Genomic DNA, 17,725 nt, shown 5'->3' on the forward strand with positions numbered 1-17,725 from the left:
GCAAAGACTTTGCTATTCATTAAGAAACGCCCCTATGAGTATAGTAGAATACTAGAGTAATATGTATTTTACTGGGAAGTGTAGAGTATGTAGAGTTTCCACTACATTTACGTTTTTACTACCTACTCACTTTTTTTCAATACGCCTAGCTAAACTGCGTTCTCACACTTGTGACAGAAGTGACAGCGACACCTGCGGCCAAGCAGAACCCAGTGCAATCCAGCTAGACTGGTACTGAAACCATAATTTGGTATAATTGACCCCAAAACCAAACTGCAGTTTTAGGGATTTTAAATAGAAAAAAAACATAGTGCATGCTCTTCAGGAGCTGACGCTACATTTATTACAATTCTTTTTTTTTATCAGCCCTGTTGGGGGGCTTTGTTGAGATATCAGGGGTTTAAATAGATCCATAACATCTCCTCTTTGAGACAGAGAAAGGGACTAAGGACACAGATTGCCCAGTCCCTTTCTCTGCAGCCTCAGCTGCACTGAAGATGAATGAAGAGGAGACAGGGGCTCCTCTTTATTCCTAATCGGAAGCATCGTAAACACAGTGATCACTGGCTCCACTCATTCAAATAAGGAAGGGGCCAGTAAATAACACATTTTACTGGCCCCTTCCTCTGATGTACATCCTAACAGATCTGGGATTACAGGGGTGGGGGGGCAGGAGCACAGAGGGGGAGTGAAGGAGCACACAGAGGGCCAGAATAACACACAGGGGAGTTGGAGGAACACAAAGGGGGGTTGGAGGAACACAAAGGGGGGTTGGAAGAACACACAGGGGAGCAAGGGGAACATAAAGGGGGTCTGGGGAACACACAGGGGGGCAGAGGAACACACAGGGGACAGGAGAGCAAGAGGAATACAAAGTGGGTTTGGATAAGCACAGGGGTGCCAGAGGAACACACAGGAGGTCAGAGGAACGCACAGGGGAGGCCAGAGAAACGCACAGGGGGGTCGGTGGAACACACAGGGGGTTCGGAGGAGCACACGGGGGGGTTAGAAAAGCAAACAGGGGAGCCAGAGGAACACAAAGAGGGGTCAGGAGAGCACACGGGAGCCAGAGGAACACAAAGAGGGGTCAGGAGAGCACACAGGGGGGTCAGAGGAACACACAGGGGGTTTGGAGAAGCACACAGGTCAGAGGAACACACAGGGGGGTTAGAGGAACACACAGGGGTGTCAGAGGTACACAGGGGAGCTGGAGGCACATACAGGGGGGCCATGGACTATGGGGTTTGTTGAGATATCAGGGGTCTAAACAGATCCCTGACATCTCTACTTTGAGACAGAAAAAGGGACTGAGGACAGAGATTCCCCAGTCCCTTTCTCTGCAGCCTCAGCTGCACTGAAGATGAATGAAGAGGAGACAGAGTCTCCTCTTTATTCATAAACTTTACCCTGATCACCGCGCTAAGAACGAGTGGATGTTATACGATGTCCATCCAGAAGGATGAGAGGTTCCCACCGGCCTCATTTTACAATACGCCGGGCAGGAACTGATGCTGCCTGCACTACTTTGATGAGACTTTTGATGCAACTGATTGCCAGAGTGTGTAAAGTCAGATCAAAGTCACACTCATTCACATCAAAGTCGTATGACTTTGGAGTCACGCAAGTGTGTATAAAGTCTAAAGCAACCTGAAAGAAAAAGTTTTAAATAAAATAAAAAATGTGTCTGTTTAATCCCTTATTAACTCTCTGTTTATCCTAATCAGACCCATTTATCCCCTTCTTCCCCCTTCTTCAGCTATTTATTTTTCTGTTTTTTTTTTTTTTTATTATTTTTATTTTAATTAACCAGTGATATTTAAACTTTTTTATTTGTATTTGCTTTGTTTGATAATTTCTTTAGAGTCCATTCACACAGGAGCAACTTTGGATCCGACTTGAAGTCGCCCCAAGTTGCCTCAAGTCGCGCAACATGATAAAATCAATGTAAGTGAATGAGAGCCGTCTTAATGTACACTACTGAAGTCGCTCCGACTTCAGAAAAGGTTCCTGTACTACTTCAATCCGACTTCTAGGCAATTTGTACCCATTGATTTCAATAGAAGTTGCCTCCAAGTCGGATCCCCTGTCTTAACTGAAGCAACTTTCCAGGAAGTAAAAATAGTTTTCTAGGCAAACCCCTCCCTCCCACAGAGCTGATTATTATGTGATTGGCCACTGGCAAAGTCCCCTGTCCTGGAAGCAACTTCAAGTTGCCTTGTAAGTTGCCTCAAGTCGTGCTGTGATTCATACTCAAGTCGTGTCCAAGTTGCCTCCCAAAGTCTCGCTCAAAGTCGTGTTGCCCCTGTGTGAACGGACCCTAAGTGTCACTTGAAAAAAATGTAAAACTGAAAAAAAACAAAAACAAAACAAAACAACTTTAATTTTGTCAGCAGAGATACTGCATAGTGATATTCAAAAGTTAGGCCCAAACCCAGTGAATGCTGTCACATGATAGTAGGCTGCCGTTCCAATCATTTGTGACTGGGAAATTCCACACCCTGCAACTAGGGTACGCAGGACTTAGGGTGGCCGGGGCCCCTGGGCTTGAGTCACTTTCGGGCCCTACCTTCTATACATTACCATATAACACACGCCGGCGTATAACATGCACCCAAAGTTTAGAAGGGAAGTTTAAGGGAAAAAAAGACTTACATTTAAATGCCCTTCAATGCAGCCTTGTCAGTGTCATTTGCAGCCTTGTCGTCATTAGTCTTAAAGTTTAAAAATGGCGCCGCAGAGATACAGAGTCCTGTGTATCTTTGCGGCTCTCATGTCTTCTCGCAGTCCCAAACAGAGCCAAGAGTAGCCGAGTATACTCGGCTCGGCTCACAGTCAGACATCCCAACTAGGGATGAGCTCCAGCGTGTTCGCACACTCCACGTGTAGAGCCCGCCCGGAAGTCGGCGCAGTGCTGCGCGAATCACAGGCAGTGAGACATTGCCCCGATGTGTGCTGCGTTGCGCTGACTTCCTGGCGGGCTCTGCACATAGAGTGTGTGAACACGCCGGAGCTCATCCTTAATCCCAACCTGCAAAAACTAATTTCAGGGAGGTGACGCAACAAGACCCCGCACATGACACATTAATATATGTGTGAACATTTTCTGTGTATGTGTGTATAATGTCACTAATATACAGCCTATGTCACACATATACACCTCATATCACTCGCATACAGCCTATGTAGGCTGTGTGTGTGTGTGAGTGATGTGAGTTGTATGTGTGTAAGACACACTACAGGAGATGGTCAGAGACTGCAGACAGGGTACAGGAGATGGTCAGAGACTGCAGACAGGGTACAAGAGATGATCAGAGACTGCAGACAGGGTACAGGAGATGATCAGAGACTGCAGACAGGGTACACGAGATGATCAGAGACTGCAGACAGGGTACAAGAGATGATCAGAGACTGCAGACAGGGTACAAGAGATGATCAGAGACTGCAGACAGGGTACAGGAGATGATCAGAGACTGCAGACAGGGTACACGAGATGATCAGAGACTGCAGACAGGGTACAAGAGATGGTCAGAGAATGCAGACAGGGTACAAGAGAGGATCAGAGACTGCAGACAGGGTACAAGAGATGGTCAGAGACTGCTGATATGGTTGAACTCAGTATATATATATATATATATATATATATATATATATATATATATAGTTTTTTATATATATATATATATATATATATATATATAGTTATAGTGTTGCAGGGCTGTGACACTCTATTTAAACTGGTTTTGCAAGATCAAGTCAGTAATCCTTCTTTGAAAAGTGCAACCAAATGACAAGGCAGCAGCACATTTTATTTTCCAAAATAACATTTTTCTTACAAACGGTGATCTGGTCAGGATTAGTGGAGGACAGTAAACAGTTAATGGGTCTGTGAAACTTCTAGCCTGAATCAGCAGGAAATCCTTCACAAAAACATCAAACTATGCAGCACTTTCAGAGATCTGATCACAGTGTGCAGCTATAAAGAAAAAACAAAGAGTGAGGGGGAGGCTGATCAGTAACATTGCACTGTCTAAAGACACATTTCTGGAAGACACTGTCCGGCCAGCATTACATGTGACTATGCAGTGCTCCCTACCATCTTATTCCCATTCAGACAGAATGATGTGTGCTCAGTGCTGCAGGATCTTTCTATAGTCATACCTTCCTCTGCTATGTCCTCCTGGGGCTTCAGGTACTGTGTATCTCCCTCCCAGCTCCCCCATTCAGCATCTGTGTAGTCAAATGTGGCGGGCTGGAGAGGGGGAGGGGAGATACACTCTGCTGCACAATACACTGACTTGCTCCTCCAGCCCGTGCTGTTACACATTTCCTCAGCCCCGCCCCCGCTTCTCTTGCTGTTCCAAATCTCCTAGCAGCTGTCAGTGGCCCTCTGAGTGACAGGTTCAGTTATGTATCTTGGCAGGGCTACGGGGCTCCCTATTGGGCGGGGCCCCTTGGCTTGAGTCCAGTCAAGCCCAATAGTAAGTCCGGCCCTGAGGGTACGGGGATGTTAGTGTCAACATTGACCTAATATGGCAACATGGATGAATCTTAGCTTGCCTCTAAGCCCTTGTACACATGGTCAGACATTCCGACAACAAAATCCATAGGATTTTTTCCGTCGGATTTTGTCCGAAACTGGTGTTGCATACACACGGTCGGACAAAGTTGTCGGACAATCCATTCATTCGGAACGTGATGACGTTCGTTCGTTACGATGGGACTACGTTGCGGCTAGTAGCCAATAGCTTTGCTCTCGTAATTTGATCTGAGCATGCGTGGCACTTTGTCCGATCGGAATTCTCTACAAACGATCGCAAAGTCCGATCAGATCATGTTGTTGGAAAATGTTATATTCAGCTCTCAAACGTAGTTGGTGGGACATTCCGATGGAAAAAGTCCGATGGAGCCCACACACAGTCGGATTATTCGACAACACGGTCCGATCGGACATTTTCCAACTGAATGTCCAACCGTGTGTACAAGGGTTAATAATAAAAAAATCTATAATGCAGGGCAATGGGCATACCCTTTGCTCCTGTTCAGCTACAAATGCCTATAATTTGAAGGCATTTTATATTGGTACCCCCTGCCTGTTTGACAACAACTTGCTTATTAGCTCTACAAATGGCCAAGAACAAGATTTATCCCCCCATAGACTTCATTGGGGTTCACTGCAAAGGTCACAAAGTAGGATTTGCAAAACTGTTCATGAACCCAGGCAGATTTGATCATCACTATTATGCCACGTACACACACACGATTTGACTTTCCAACAGACTTGGTCCGAATCCGTTGGACATTCCGATCGTGTGTGGGCTCTAGCGGACTTTCTTCCCAAAAGTCATACGGACCTAGAAATAGAAAATGTTTTAAATCTTCCCGCCAGAAATCCGCCGGACCCAGTTGCTATCGGGAAGCCCGTTCGTCTGTATGCTGGTTGGACAGATCAAATACGATGCAAAGGCAGCTACAGCACCTGCCCACGAGAATGTTTCCAGCCCGATTCTATCGTGCTGGTTCTTGGCTGCAGGATAATGTACATCCCACGCTCACTGTAATAGGAAAAACACATTTTCCTATTGCTCGAGTGTGAGAGATAGGCGGCAATGTCCCTTAGGTCTGGTATGGATTTTAAGGGGAACCCCCTACGCCAAAAAGTGGTGTCCCCCAAAGTCCATACCAGACCCTTATCCGATCACGCAACCCGAGCGGTCAGGAAAGGGGGTGGGGATGAGTGAGCGCCCCCCCCCCCTCCTGAACCGTACCAGGCCGCATTCCCTCAACATGGGGGGGTGGGTGCTTTGGGGAATGAGGGCGCCCTCCGGCCCCCCCACCCCAAAGCACCTCGTCTCCATGTTGATGAGGACAAGGGCTTCTTCCTGACAACCCTGGCCATTGGTTGTCTGGGTCTGCGGGCAGGGGGGCTTATCGGAATCCGGGAGCCCCCTTTAATAAGGAGGCCCATGCCTATATAAGTCGTCGCTCACCCTGTACACAGAATTACAGCGGGAGAGCTCATTGTGTCAACATCGGAAGAACAGAAAAGGGAAGAAGAAGACGACGAAGGAGGAGACCAGGCCAACGCTAGTAAAAGAGCTGGAAGAAGATAGTGGAGGAGCACGGCAAAAGATACGGGAGAGCGTGGAGAAGAACCGGAGAGCGGGAGAAGAGGCCGACGAGCAGGAGAAGAACCGGAAAGCACGGAGAAGTCGGAAGAGGCCCCGAAGCTGGAAGAAGACCCCCGGAATTGCCTAATAAATTCGTTTCAAAACCTATCTCGTGTTTTTTTTTTTATTGACACTTTTTTCCCCAGTGAATGGGTAGGGGTATGATGTACCCCATACTCATTCACATAGGGTGGGGTGCTGGGATTTGGGGGCCCCCTTATTAAAGGGGGCTCCCGGATTCCAATAAGCTTCCTGCCCACTGACCCCGACAACCAACGGTCAGGGTTGTCAGGAGGAGGCCCTTGTCCTCATCAACATGGGGACAAGGTGCTTTGGGGTGGGGGGGCCGCACACCAGGGGACGGAGCTCGCAAGGTGTCAATCTCGTCGATGAAAGCAGCCAGATTGAGTTCCTTCTCTAGGCCCATCGTACCTGGAGCCACGTTCAAAATGAATGGACTTTAGTCCATGTGTGGGCAAGTCCGTTCATTTGGAAAGTCCGTTGGAACGCCACCGATCTTTTTTTATTGTAAGAAAAAAGGGAGCCTTTTACATCCACTTTAAGAGTGCTTAGAGTACTTTAAAGTGGTGTTCCACCCAAAAAAAATGAAATGTCATTAATGTACTTAAAACCTTTTTTTCCCTGTTGCTATGTGGTTCCCCGAAATCTGCCTCCTCCAGTGCCTGGGCTCCTGACGTCACTTCCCTCGGCTCAGGAAGAGACTGCCTCTTTCCCCTCCCTCTGTCAATCATCTGGGACACGTGGTCCCAGATGATTGTGCGGTCAGTCCCGGCGCACGGCTCGCGCATGCGCAGTGGGTGCCCATCTGTGAAGCCACAGCCGGGTGCCAACAGTTAAAATGCCGGGAACATCACTTTAACCCAGGGCATTACCTGAGGTCTGGAAAGTGTTTCTTTTTAAAATCTGTATAATCTCCTGGGAAAGACAATGATCCAATCCAGTGACAGGAGATATCCTAGGAAATTTTCCAGGATATCCACAGATCCAGTGGTGTGAAACATGGGGGGCGGGGTTTACTCAAACTGGAGTACTCAGAATCTGTTGCAGCTGTGCATGGTAGCCAATCAGCTTCTAACTTTGGCTTTTTCAGTTTTGACAATATAACCTGGAAGTTGATTTGTTTCTATGTAGAGCAGCGTGAGATTTTTCACCGTGCAGTTTTAGTAAATAACCCCATAATCTCATGCATGCACCGTAATAGATCCTCTTTGTGTACAGGTTTCCATGTTTTTCTGGACATTTCATGAGATTTTTAGAAATATCGTGAAACCTTTTCAGCTTTGAGATGAGATCTCCTAGGAAGTCCCTGGCCTCTCCAGGAGACATCTGTATGGCTGGGGCTTCATCATCTGTGCCTTAAGGAACCCAGAAGTGCATATATAGAAAAGGTAAAAAAAAAAAAAATTTAAACTTCTTTTAAAAAACAACTGGATTTGGGGAAGTTTTTAGATCAGCGGAGCTGCATGCAGCGGTAGACTATGATTTTGGGAGAGAGGCCTAATTTAAAAGGAAGAGAAAGGCTAGCCACAGCCCTGAACAATTCTAATACCTTGTTATAAGTTACGTGATGCTGCACATTACTCTTTAACCAACTGAGTAAGCTGAAATGTAATGTGTTAGTTGGCATTCTAAATGCCAGAAGAACATTGTAAATTGGCTTCCCCTATGTCTTCATTCTTCATAGGAACAGCAGAAAGGCTCAAAAGATGAAGGCTGAGTCTTCCTGAGTTCCTATTGGCTAAGAGGCTTCAAGTTATTGTTTTTGCACACAATGTGGTCACATGGTGTATTAGGCACATATTTTTAGCATGGGACTAACCTCCCTCCTTTCTCTGAATCCACAGACTGCAAGAACATGCACTGCATTCCTTTTTTGCACAATCGTTGAAAAGAATATGAGATGTTTTTCTCCAGAAACAAGAGCTATTTGATTCACTGTGTGCTGTGCAATCCTACACTAAACCTTACACTTGTTATAATTATTAACCCTGTATCTGCCAAAGCCATTTTTTTTTCTTTTTCTTTTTTGCAAACGCTAACATGCACATTTTAGGTCTGAAGATTAGATAAACCTCCAAACATTACATATTTTCTGAAAGCAGAGACACCTGTAGAATCAAATAGTAATAGTTCCAAACTTTTAAGTCATGTGATATTAGTACATTATATAATATAGTGCATTAGACTGTATAGTATAAAACACTATATATACTGCATATTTGATGTACTATACAATATAGTTTATTGTACAGTTACTGTAATTATAGTGCACACAAACACATACAAAGTTTTGATAAAGTATACAAAATGAAGTTGCTTTGAGTAAATAGATACTAGACATGCCAAACCTTTAAAATTGTGAGCTTCTGTGAACTAGTAAAAAACTTTAGTACCCAAAATTGTCTATGCATGATGCTTTACAAAGTAAAAAGAAAACAAAAACACAATAATTACCACAAGGGACATAACTGTCTGCCATTAGGATAGGTCCCTTATGCTGATGCCTCTTCTATAATGTTAAATCTTCCTTACCTGCCCCCCTCTGCCCCATGTAGCCACCCTCTCTAGCTCATTCCCGAGACTTTGGACTATGGGGTTTGAAGGGGGTCGGAGGGACACACATGGGAGCAAGAGTTACACAAAGGGGGTCTGTGGAACACACAGGGGGCCAGAGGAACACACAGAGGGGTCGGAGGAACACAAAGGGGACAGGAGAGCAAGAGGAACACAAAGGGGGTTTGGATAAACACAGGGGTGCCAGAGGAACACAAAGGTCAGAGGAACGCACAGGGGGCCAGAGAAACACACGGGGTGGGGGGTCGCTGGAACACACAGGAGGGTTCAGAGGAGCACACAGGAGGGGTTAGAGAAGCAAACGGGAGCCAGGGGAACACACAGAGGGGTCAAGAGATCACACAGGGGGGTCAGAGGAACACACAGGGGAGCCAGAGGAACACACAGGGGGATCAGAGAAGTACACAGGGAAGCTGGAGAAACTTACAGGGGGACCAAAACAGCACACAGGGGAGCTGCAGGAATATACAGGGGTGTTGGAGAAGCACACAGGGGAGCTGGAGGAACACACAGGGGGGTCAGAGAAGCGCAAAGGGGAGCTGAAGGAACACATAGGGGGGTAGGGGAAGCACACAGTGGGAACTAGAGGAACATACAGGGGGTCAGAGAAGAACACAGGGAAGCTAGAAGAACACACTGGGTGGCCAGAGGAGTAATCAAGGGAGTCGAAGGAACACACAGTGGGTCAGAGAAGCACACATGTATGAGCTGGAGGAATACACAGGGAGGCCAGAGGAGCACACAGGGGAACTAGAGGACCACACAAGGGAGTCGAAGGAACACACGGGGGGGCCAAAGGAGCACACAGGGGAGCCAGAGGTACACCCAGGGGGGTCAGCAAAGCACACAGGGGAGCTGGAGGAACACATGGGGGGGGGGGTCGGAGAAGCACACAGGGGAGATGGAGGAACACACAGGGGGGTCAGGGAAGCACACAGGGGAGCTTGAGGAACACAGTGTTTGCTCAGGGATCAGTAACCAACATAGTTTAAAGCCAAGTTAGGTATGCAATGGCCCATAGGTATTTAGAGGTCCCATTACATGTCAGATTATAAGCTTCTAGGGTCTAAGAGGCAGAGCGGATTCTGAGTTCCCTTGTTACACCACGATTTTTGCAGGTGAGAAGCTGTGTTCCAGGCTGGTTATGCAACAGTAGAAGATCTCTCCATCACTGCAGATTCTGTCTTCAGGTCTGTGACACCAAGATACTGCATCATGATCATCCTCATGGGCCCATAGAACTGGACTTTTCTGCAACCTTCATCTGGAGGTATTTTTATTAATAACTATACAGTATATACCCAGGTATATGTGCACAATTCAACCAGCACTCCTGTCAGCCCATTTTTCTTATATTACCCGTTTGTACATTGAATGTATGTACTATAATCTGTTATTTTATAAAGCTCATATTATTACCAAACTGTTGTGCATATATATACTTATGGTTAATGTTCTATGTTGGTTTCAGTAGTTCATTTTCTCCCAATTACTTTGATTAGATTACTAGTTATTTCTCATGAAATCCCTTCCAGTGCAGCAGACATTTTCTAGAACTCTAACATCCAAATGTATTATTTCTTTTACTTTTAAAGTGAGCTTTTTATTTAAAATACAACACCAATGTTTATTTGAACATGTAATTTATATACAAGACTGAAACTGATGGGGATACTAAAACCCAGTTTTACTTTCTGTATTCTTCTTACCCAATAAGGATAAAATAGGATGTAAATTCTAACAATGGACTTCTTATTAGCTTTCTTTTTTTCTGTTAAATATACTGTTGAAAGTATTTTACTAGATCCGTTCAATAAATGCAAAAAAAAAACTATTGATTCAGCCAGAAATCCATGAGCTTTGAACATCCTTCTGCACAGTTATCAGCCCTGTCCAGATGTCTCTGTGGTCTAAAGAACACCATTCCCTATGTTATTCTGATAAGAGGAGGGATGTGTTCTGTAGTCCTAATATACAATGCTGTGAAAAAAGTATCCCCCCCCCCAAAATTTATTTATTTTTGCATATTTCTCACACTTTATTCAGATCATCAAACACATTTTAATATTACACAAAGATAACCCGAGCACATCCAAGATCCATTTTTTTTTAATATTATTTCAATTAAGGGAAAAAAGCTGTTAAAATTTGCCTGACCCTTGTGAAAAAGTAATTGCTCCCTCCCATGCTGAATCATAAATTAACTGTGATTAACCACAATTTTTTGGAAAGCGGAGTTAAATTTCCCTTGCCACTCCCATGTCTGATTACTGCCAGACCTGTTGAGTCAAGAAATCACATAAATAGAAGCTGTCTGACAAAGTGAAGCACGCTAACAGATTACAAAAACCATACATCATGCCAAAAGCTAAAAAAATTCAAGAACAGATTAGAAACAAGTAATGTACATGTATTGGTCTAGGAAAGGTTTGAAAGTCATTTCTAAGGCTTTGGAACTCAAGTGAACCACGGGGAGAGCCATTATCCACAAATGGAGAAAACTTGGAACAGTTGTGAATCTTCCCAGCAGTGGCCTGCTTACAAAAATGGCTTCAAGAGCATGACAACGACTCATCCAGGAGGTCATAAAAGAACCCAAAACAACATCTAAAGAACCGCAGCTCTCACTTGCGTCAGGTAAGATCTGTATTCATGATACCAATTGTTGATGATCAACAATAAGAAAGAGACTGCGCAAAAATGGCATCCATGGGAGAGTTCCAAGGCCAAAGCCACTGCTGACCAAAAAGAACAAAAAGACTCATCTCACATTTACCAAAAAACATCTCGATTATCCCCAAGACTTTTAGTCAAATATTCTGTGGACTGACGAGACAAAAACTTTACTCTTTGGAAGGTGTGCGTTCTGTTACATCTGTCATAAAACAAATACAGCATTTCATAACAAGAACATCATACCAAGAGTCAGACATGGTGGTGGTAGCGTGATGGACTGGGGCTGCTTTGCAGCTTCAGGACCTGGGCGACGTACCATAATTGATGGAGCCATGAATTCTGAGCTCTACCAGAAAATCCTAAAGGAAAATGTTTGGCCAATGGCCATCAGTTTGTGACCTTAAAGCGGGAGTCCGCCTTTTTTTTTTTTTTAAAAGCCAGCAGCTACAAATACTGCAGCTGCTGACTTTTAAAATAATGACACTTACCCGCCCAGCGCGCCCGCGATGTCGGCACCCGAAGCAAATCTCTCGATCGTCTCTCGGGTGCTGCCGCTGCCATCTTGGCTATGGGAATCAGGAAGTGGAGCCTTGCGGCTTCATTTCCCGGTTCCCTACTGCGCATGCGCGAATCGCGCTGCGCAATAAGGATGGTCTCGCTGTCTCTGGGATCCGTGTGTTTCCCAGCAGACAGCGGGGGGACCTTCGGAAAGGGGCGTAGATATCTGCGGAAAGGGGCGTATATTCTGCAGATATCTATGCCGGAAGTGGGTGCAGATAACTGTACTATACAGGTACCTGCACCCCCCTCCCCCTGAAAGGTGCCAATTGTGGCGCCGGAGGGGGGGAGGGTTCCAATGAGCGGAAGCTCCACTTTAGGGTAGACCTCCGCTTTAAGCTCAAGTGCACTTGGGTTATGCAGCAGGACAGTGATCCGAAACACAACAACAAGTCCACCTCAAATGTTTCAAACAAAGCAAAATTTAGGTTTTGGAGTGATCTAGTCAAAGCCAGGACTTAAATCCAATTGAGATGCTGTTTCGCTTACACGGGCCGTTCATGCTGGAGAACCCTCCAATGTGGCTAAATTAAAACAATTCTTCAAAGAAAAGTGGGCCAAAATTTCTTCACAGCAATGTGAAAGACTTAATGCCAGTTATCGCAAACGCTTGATTGCAGTTGTTGCCGCCAAGGGTGGCACAACCAGTTATTAGGTTTAGGGCGCAATTACTTTTTCACACAAAAACAAGGCAGGTTTGGACAGCTTTTTTGCCTTAATAAATGAAACTGCATTTTGCATTTCCTCGTGTTATCTTTGTGTAATAATAAAATTTGTTTGAAGATCTGAGTCATTTTAAATGTGACAAATATGCAAAAAAATAAAAAATCAGAAAGAGGGCAAATACGTACTTCCTGCCCTAGGGTGACAATGCTGCATCTCTGTAGATATAGTAGATCTTGCAGGATCACCAGGTGAAAATAATTGACACAAAAGCATGAAAGAAAAAAAGGAATGCAACCACAACATCTAAGGACCTGAAAGTTGCATAAATAAATGTTTGTTCTTAAAGCAGACCTTCACCCTAAATTACCATTTATTCTCCCCTGCCTTCTAACCCCTCCAGCTCACACATTTGGATATTCTTTGAAAAAAAATTTCTCACTCAGAGTTCTTACTTCCGTATTTATCACCTAAGCAAGAATGACATTTGCCTCCCTAAATTCTGTGCGTGCTTTGGATCCCGGAAGAGCCCTGTGGCATATCTGTTCACGCATGGGATTTCCTGTGCATGCACAAAGACTGGGCTAGTATGGAAGTCCAAAGCTGTGTATGTTTGTGCATGTGCAGGCAATCTACCCTCATGTGTGCAGACATGTCACAGGGCTCTGTCAGGAACTGAAGCCAAAACTAAAGGGAAGTTCCTCTAGAAATTTAGATACTTAATTGAAATGGCTTAGTGTGGCCTGAATGTTGACTTTCAGGTGAGCACAGATTCACTCAGTGTTTGGTATATGCTGAAATGTGTGCCAAGCCGTTCATTTCAGCAAAACATTTCAAGCCCCAAGGTTTTGAAGCTAGGCTCTGAGAGCTATTTTATGTTTTAGTGATGAGCGAGTTAAAAAAAATTTGTAGGTCCTGATGGTCTCACACCAACTGCTGTTGCATGTAAACATGTTTTGAGCCGTATGAGTATGAATATGAACAGCAGTGAGGCTGCTTTATCAAAAGAGTTGAAAATCTTCACTCAAAAATCATGTGCAGATGAAATAATTATACAGGAATTTGCTTTTCAAATGGTAGGACAATTCATGTGTTAATTACTACTTCAATAATTCAACCTCATTGTGTACTGTTAAAAAACATCTACATGGGTCATCAGCCTCAATATATAAAAATCATGATTTCACCCACCATTTTATCATATATATATTTTTTTTATATATTGTGGAATATAATCTGCACCAATCAATGCTCCTCTTTTCTTCTCTTTTATTTTCAAGGGGGAAATTACAAAAGCTGTAATTTAGAACTGCAGATAGTAAAATGTTTAGTACAATTATTTCTGTTCTTTTTAAAGCAAGGGATTAAGATTATGGTACTGAAAGCTTTGAATTGAGAGAAAGTGCAGTGTGCTGACTCTTCAGTATCAGATGATCTCCTATAATGCTTATTTCTTCATCCAGCATTTCAATTAGCATTTTGAAAACTTCAAATATGAGAACAGCTCGGAAGCATCAAAGAGTGATGACAAAACCTATAAAATAAAAAAAATTTACATTTATTTTTTTACTGTGTTATAAAATTAGATCTTAATCTTATCTTTCCCCTTCTCCTTTTTCCATTTTATTTCGATAGTTTCAACATAGTAAAGTTAACTACACTATGACAAAAAAAACATTACTTGAGAAAATTACAGAATTCAATCAAAATTATTTGTATTCAATTGACCACATCACACATCTTCAGAAAAGCGTCTGCCAGTGAGAAAATATACAGTTTATGAGTTCCCATTGCTCCAACAGTAATATACAAAATATCTCTTGCGTGGCAAAGGATGGTTGCCAAACACCAAATGTCAGCAGATGACTAATGCTGCGTACACACGATCAGAAATTCGGCCAGCAAAAGACCGATGCGAGCTTTTGGTCGGAAAATACGACAGTGTGTACGCTCCATCGGACTTTTGCTGATCGAATTCCAGCCAGCAAGATTGAGGGTGTATTCACAATTTTTCGGTTGGAAAAAGTTCTGATTGGAAATTCCGATCGCCTGTACCAATTTCAACATGCAAAATTCCTATGCATGTTCGGAAACAATTCAACGCATGCTCGGAAGCATTGAACTTCATTTTCTCAGCTTGTCGTTGTGTTGTACGTCACCGTGTTCTTGACGGTTGGATTTTTCAGACGGAAATTCCGCTCGTGTGTACGGGGCATTAGAATGGGGAATGGTTAGAACTAATGTCAGGTTCCTAATGCTAATGTGTACTTGTTTGTGCAATTCTTCCTTATTTATTTGTCCTTTTGACGAACTGTCACTAAAATATGAATCAAAAGAAAATTTAGAACAACAAGAACAGAGTTCACAGACAGCAATAAAAGTAAAAATATCATACCTGGAGAGTTAGTGCTCTCTTCCTTGATTCATACTCTTCATTCCTTTACAGATCAGCACAATTGCAGCGATGACACCACACATTCCAAAAAGCAGACCCAGACCGCAGATCACATTCTCTGTGGCCTCAGAAATCGGCTTGGATATCTCAGGGTCTGTCATAAAGGAACACAACAAACAGGTTTTACAAGTTTAAACACTAATCTAAAATATGGGTTCTAAAGCTATACAAATAAAAATCATGTATGGTAATCTAATCCTATACAACATATACATTGAGAGGTGCTTGGATATATCCTTTGTTCAATATCAGATCCTTTTAAAGTGCTGTGGAACCTCTAATGCCCCGTACACACGAGCGGACTTTTCGACATCCAAAGTCCGACGGGCTGAGTCCGTCAGACTATCCGATCGTGTGTGGGCTGCAACGGACTTTAGCTCCGCTAAAGTCTGACGGACTTTAGAAATGAAGCATGCTTCAAATTTTCCCGACGGAACTCCGCCGGACCCGGTCCCTTCGAAAAATTCGCTCGTGTGTGTGCTACTCCGACGGACTAAAACCGACGCTAGGGCAGCTATTGGCTACTGTCTATGAACTTCCTACGTCGAATCCAGTCGTACGTCATCACGTTCGACTCCGTCGGAGTTTGGTGTGATGGTGTGTGGCCAAGTCCGTTCGGTCGAAAAGTCCGTCAGAACTCTGTCGGAACTCCGCCAGAACTCCGTCGGAAGTCTGTCAGACTTAATCCCTCTCGTGTGTACGGGGCATAAGAAGTCTATCCAAGGCCACAGAACAGACATACCACCAATCCCCACACCTCACACATGGCAATGCCCATGGTACATGCAATATTTTTATTAAAATGATAAATGAAAAATAGACCTGCAACAGTAAATAACTATGGACTCCATTCAGAAAGCGATATCTACCGCCTTAAGAAATGTGGTAAACTACCACTCAGTGCTTTTAACCACTTGAGATCCGCGCTATAGCCAAATGACGGCTACAGCGCGGATCTCCTTTTGCGGGACGACGTCAATAGGGGGGCGCACGGCGCGCTCTGTGATCGGCGAGTCCATGAGACTCGCCTGATCACCGATCCGTGCAAGGGGTCGATCCCGACCCCTTATCACGTGATCAGCTGTCAGCCAATGACAGCTGATCATGTGATATAACGGAGCCGGTAATCGGCTATTATTCCTCCTCGCGCTGACAGCGCGAGGAGAAAAAAAAAAAGCCGATCACCGGCGGCCCTGATCGGGACATCAGTCCCGATCTCGGCCAGCCCTGCTAGTGCCCACCTGCCCCCTGCCAGTGCCCACCTGCCCCCTGCAGTGCCACATTTAATAAAAGTGCCCCCCGTCAGTGCCCATAGTGCCACCCAGCAGTGCCACCCACAGTGCCACCCAGCATTGCCCACAATCTGCCTCAAAGGTGCTGCACCCCAGTGCCACATATCCGTGCCCATCAGTGTCATCTACCAGTGCCCAGCAGTGCCGCCCATCAGTGCCCAGCAGTGCCACCTATCAGAGCCACCTATCAGTGCCCATCAGTCCCATCTATCAGTGGTACCTATCAGTGCCCATCCGTGCCACCCATCCGTGCCACCCATCTGTGCCATCTTATCTGTGCCCATCTTTGCCCATCAGTGCCGCCTTATCTGTGCCCATCGGTGCTGCCTTATCTGTGCCTATTAGTGCCGCCTTAACTATGCCTATCAGTGCCCACCAATGCAGCCCATCAGTGCCCACCAGTGCAGCCTATCAGTGCCGCCTAATCAGCGCACTTCAATGAAGGAGAAAAATGACCCGTTTGCAAAATTTTATAACAAACTATTAAAACATGATTTTTTTTTTTTTTTTTGCATTTTTTTTGTTTGTTTAGCAAAAAATCACACTCTGAGCTGTAACTAAATACCACCAAAAGAAAGCTCTATTTGTGGGAAAAAAATGATAAAAATTTCATTTGGGTACAGTGTTGTATGCCCGCGCAATTGTCATTCAAAGTGCATCAGCGCTGAAAGCTGAAAATTGGTCTGGGACTGAGGGGGGTTTAAGTGCCCAGTAAGCAAGTGGTTAAAGAATGTCTTTGGCATTCACAAAACAATGCTACTAAAACAACATGTTTTATGAGATAGCTGGCGTCCTTAACAAACTGTGTAAATGGCTGGTTGATAAGGAGCAGGAGGGCGCAAGTATCCTTAACTACCAGTAACTCTGAGAGCTGATTGGCGGGACTAGACAGACCCCCCTTCACACAGCACACATGAACAGAGCTGAGGCTGTCAATCTGCTGGAGCTCCCTCCCCTGTCACCATTAGTGCTCTGGATTGAGACAAGTACATACTATAGAGGGATATGCTCTGTTCATATTTCATGTCTGAGGTTTACAACCACTTTAAGCTTTGCTCAGACCTTGGCCTTCCAAGGTCAAGTCTGTGACTTACTTACAGCTGATTTCTTCAATATGTGTGTTGCTTACTCCTGACCCCTGGACTCTGTGTTACACACGTGTGACCCAGAGCAAAGTATCCACAGGTTTTATTTAACCATACACCATTAAGATCCTTCAACTGGTAACATAATTTGGCCACACCCATAATTTGCAGTGGTCATTAATGTTTCACACAGCCTGCCCAAGGCATTTTGCCTAGTGTAGCACTGACCCTCAA

The 17,725-nt window shown here is 44.6% G+C and overlaps 1 protein-coding gene across 1 annotated transcript in view; it reads right to left on the reverse strand.

The window, feature by feature from the left end:
- Positions 1-13,911: 13,911 nt before the first annotated feature.
- LOC143984713 (RLA class II histocompatibility antigen, DP alpha-1 chain-like) overlaps positions 13,912-17,725 on the reverse strand; it is a 76,275-nt gene continuing 72,461 nt past the window's right edge. Inside the window, exons 4-5 of the mRNA XM_077484660.1 lie at positions 15,055-15,208; positions 13,912-14,193 (exon numbers count right to left, since the gene is read on the reverse strand). Of these exons, the coding sequence (XP_077340786.1) occupies positions 15,063-15,208 (146 nt within the window). The 3' untranslated portion in view covers positions 13,912-14,193; positions 15,055-15,062. The remainder of the gene's footprint in view (positions 14,194-15,054; positions 15,209-17,725) is intronic.

Source organism: Lithobates pipiens, unplaced genomic scaffold, assembly GCF_037356315.1.
Source record: "Lithobates pipiens isolate NorthernLeopardFrog02 unplaced genomic scaffold, aLitPip1_a1.2 Scaffold_1, whole genome shotgun sequence".
NCBI lineage: Eukaryota > Metazoa > Chordata > Amphibia > Anura > Ranidae > Lithobates > Lithobates pipiens.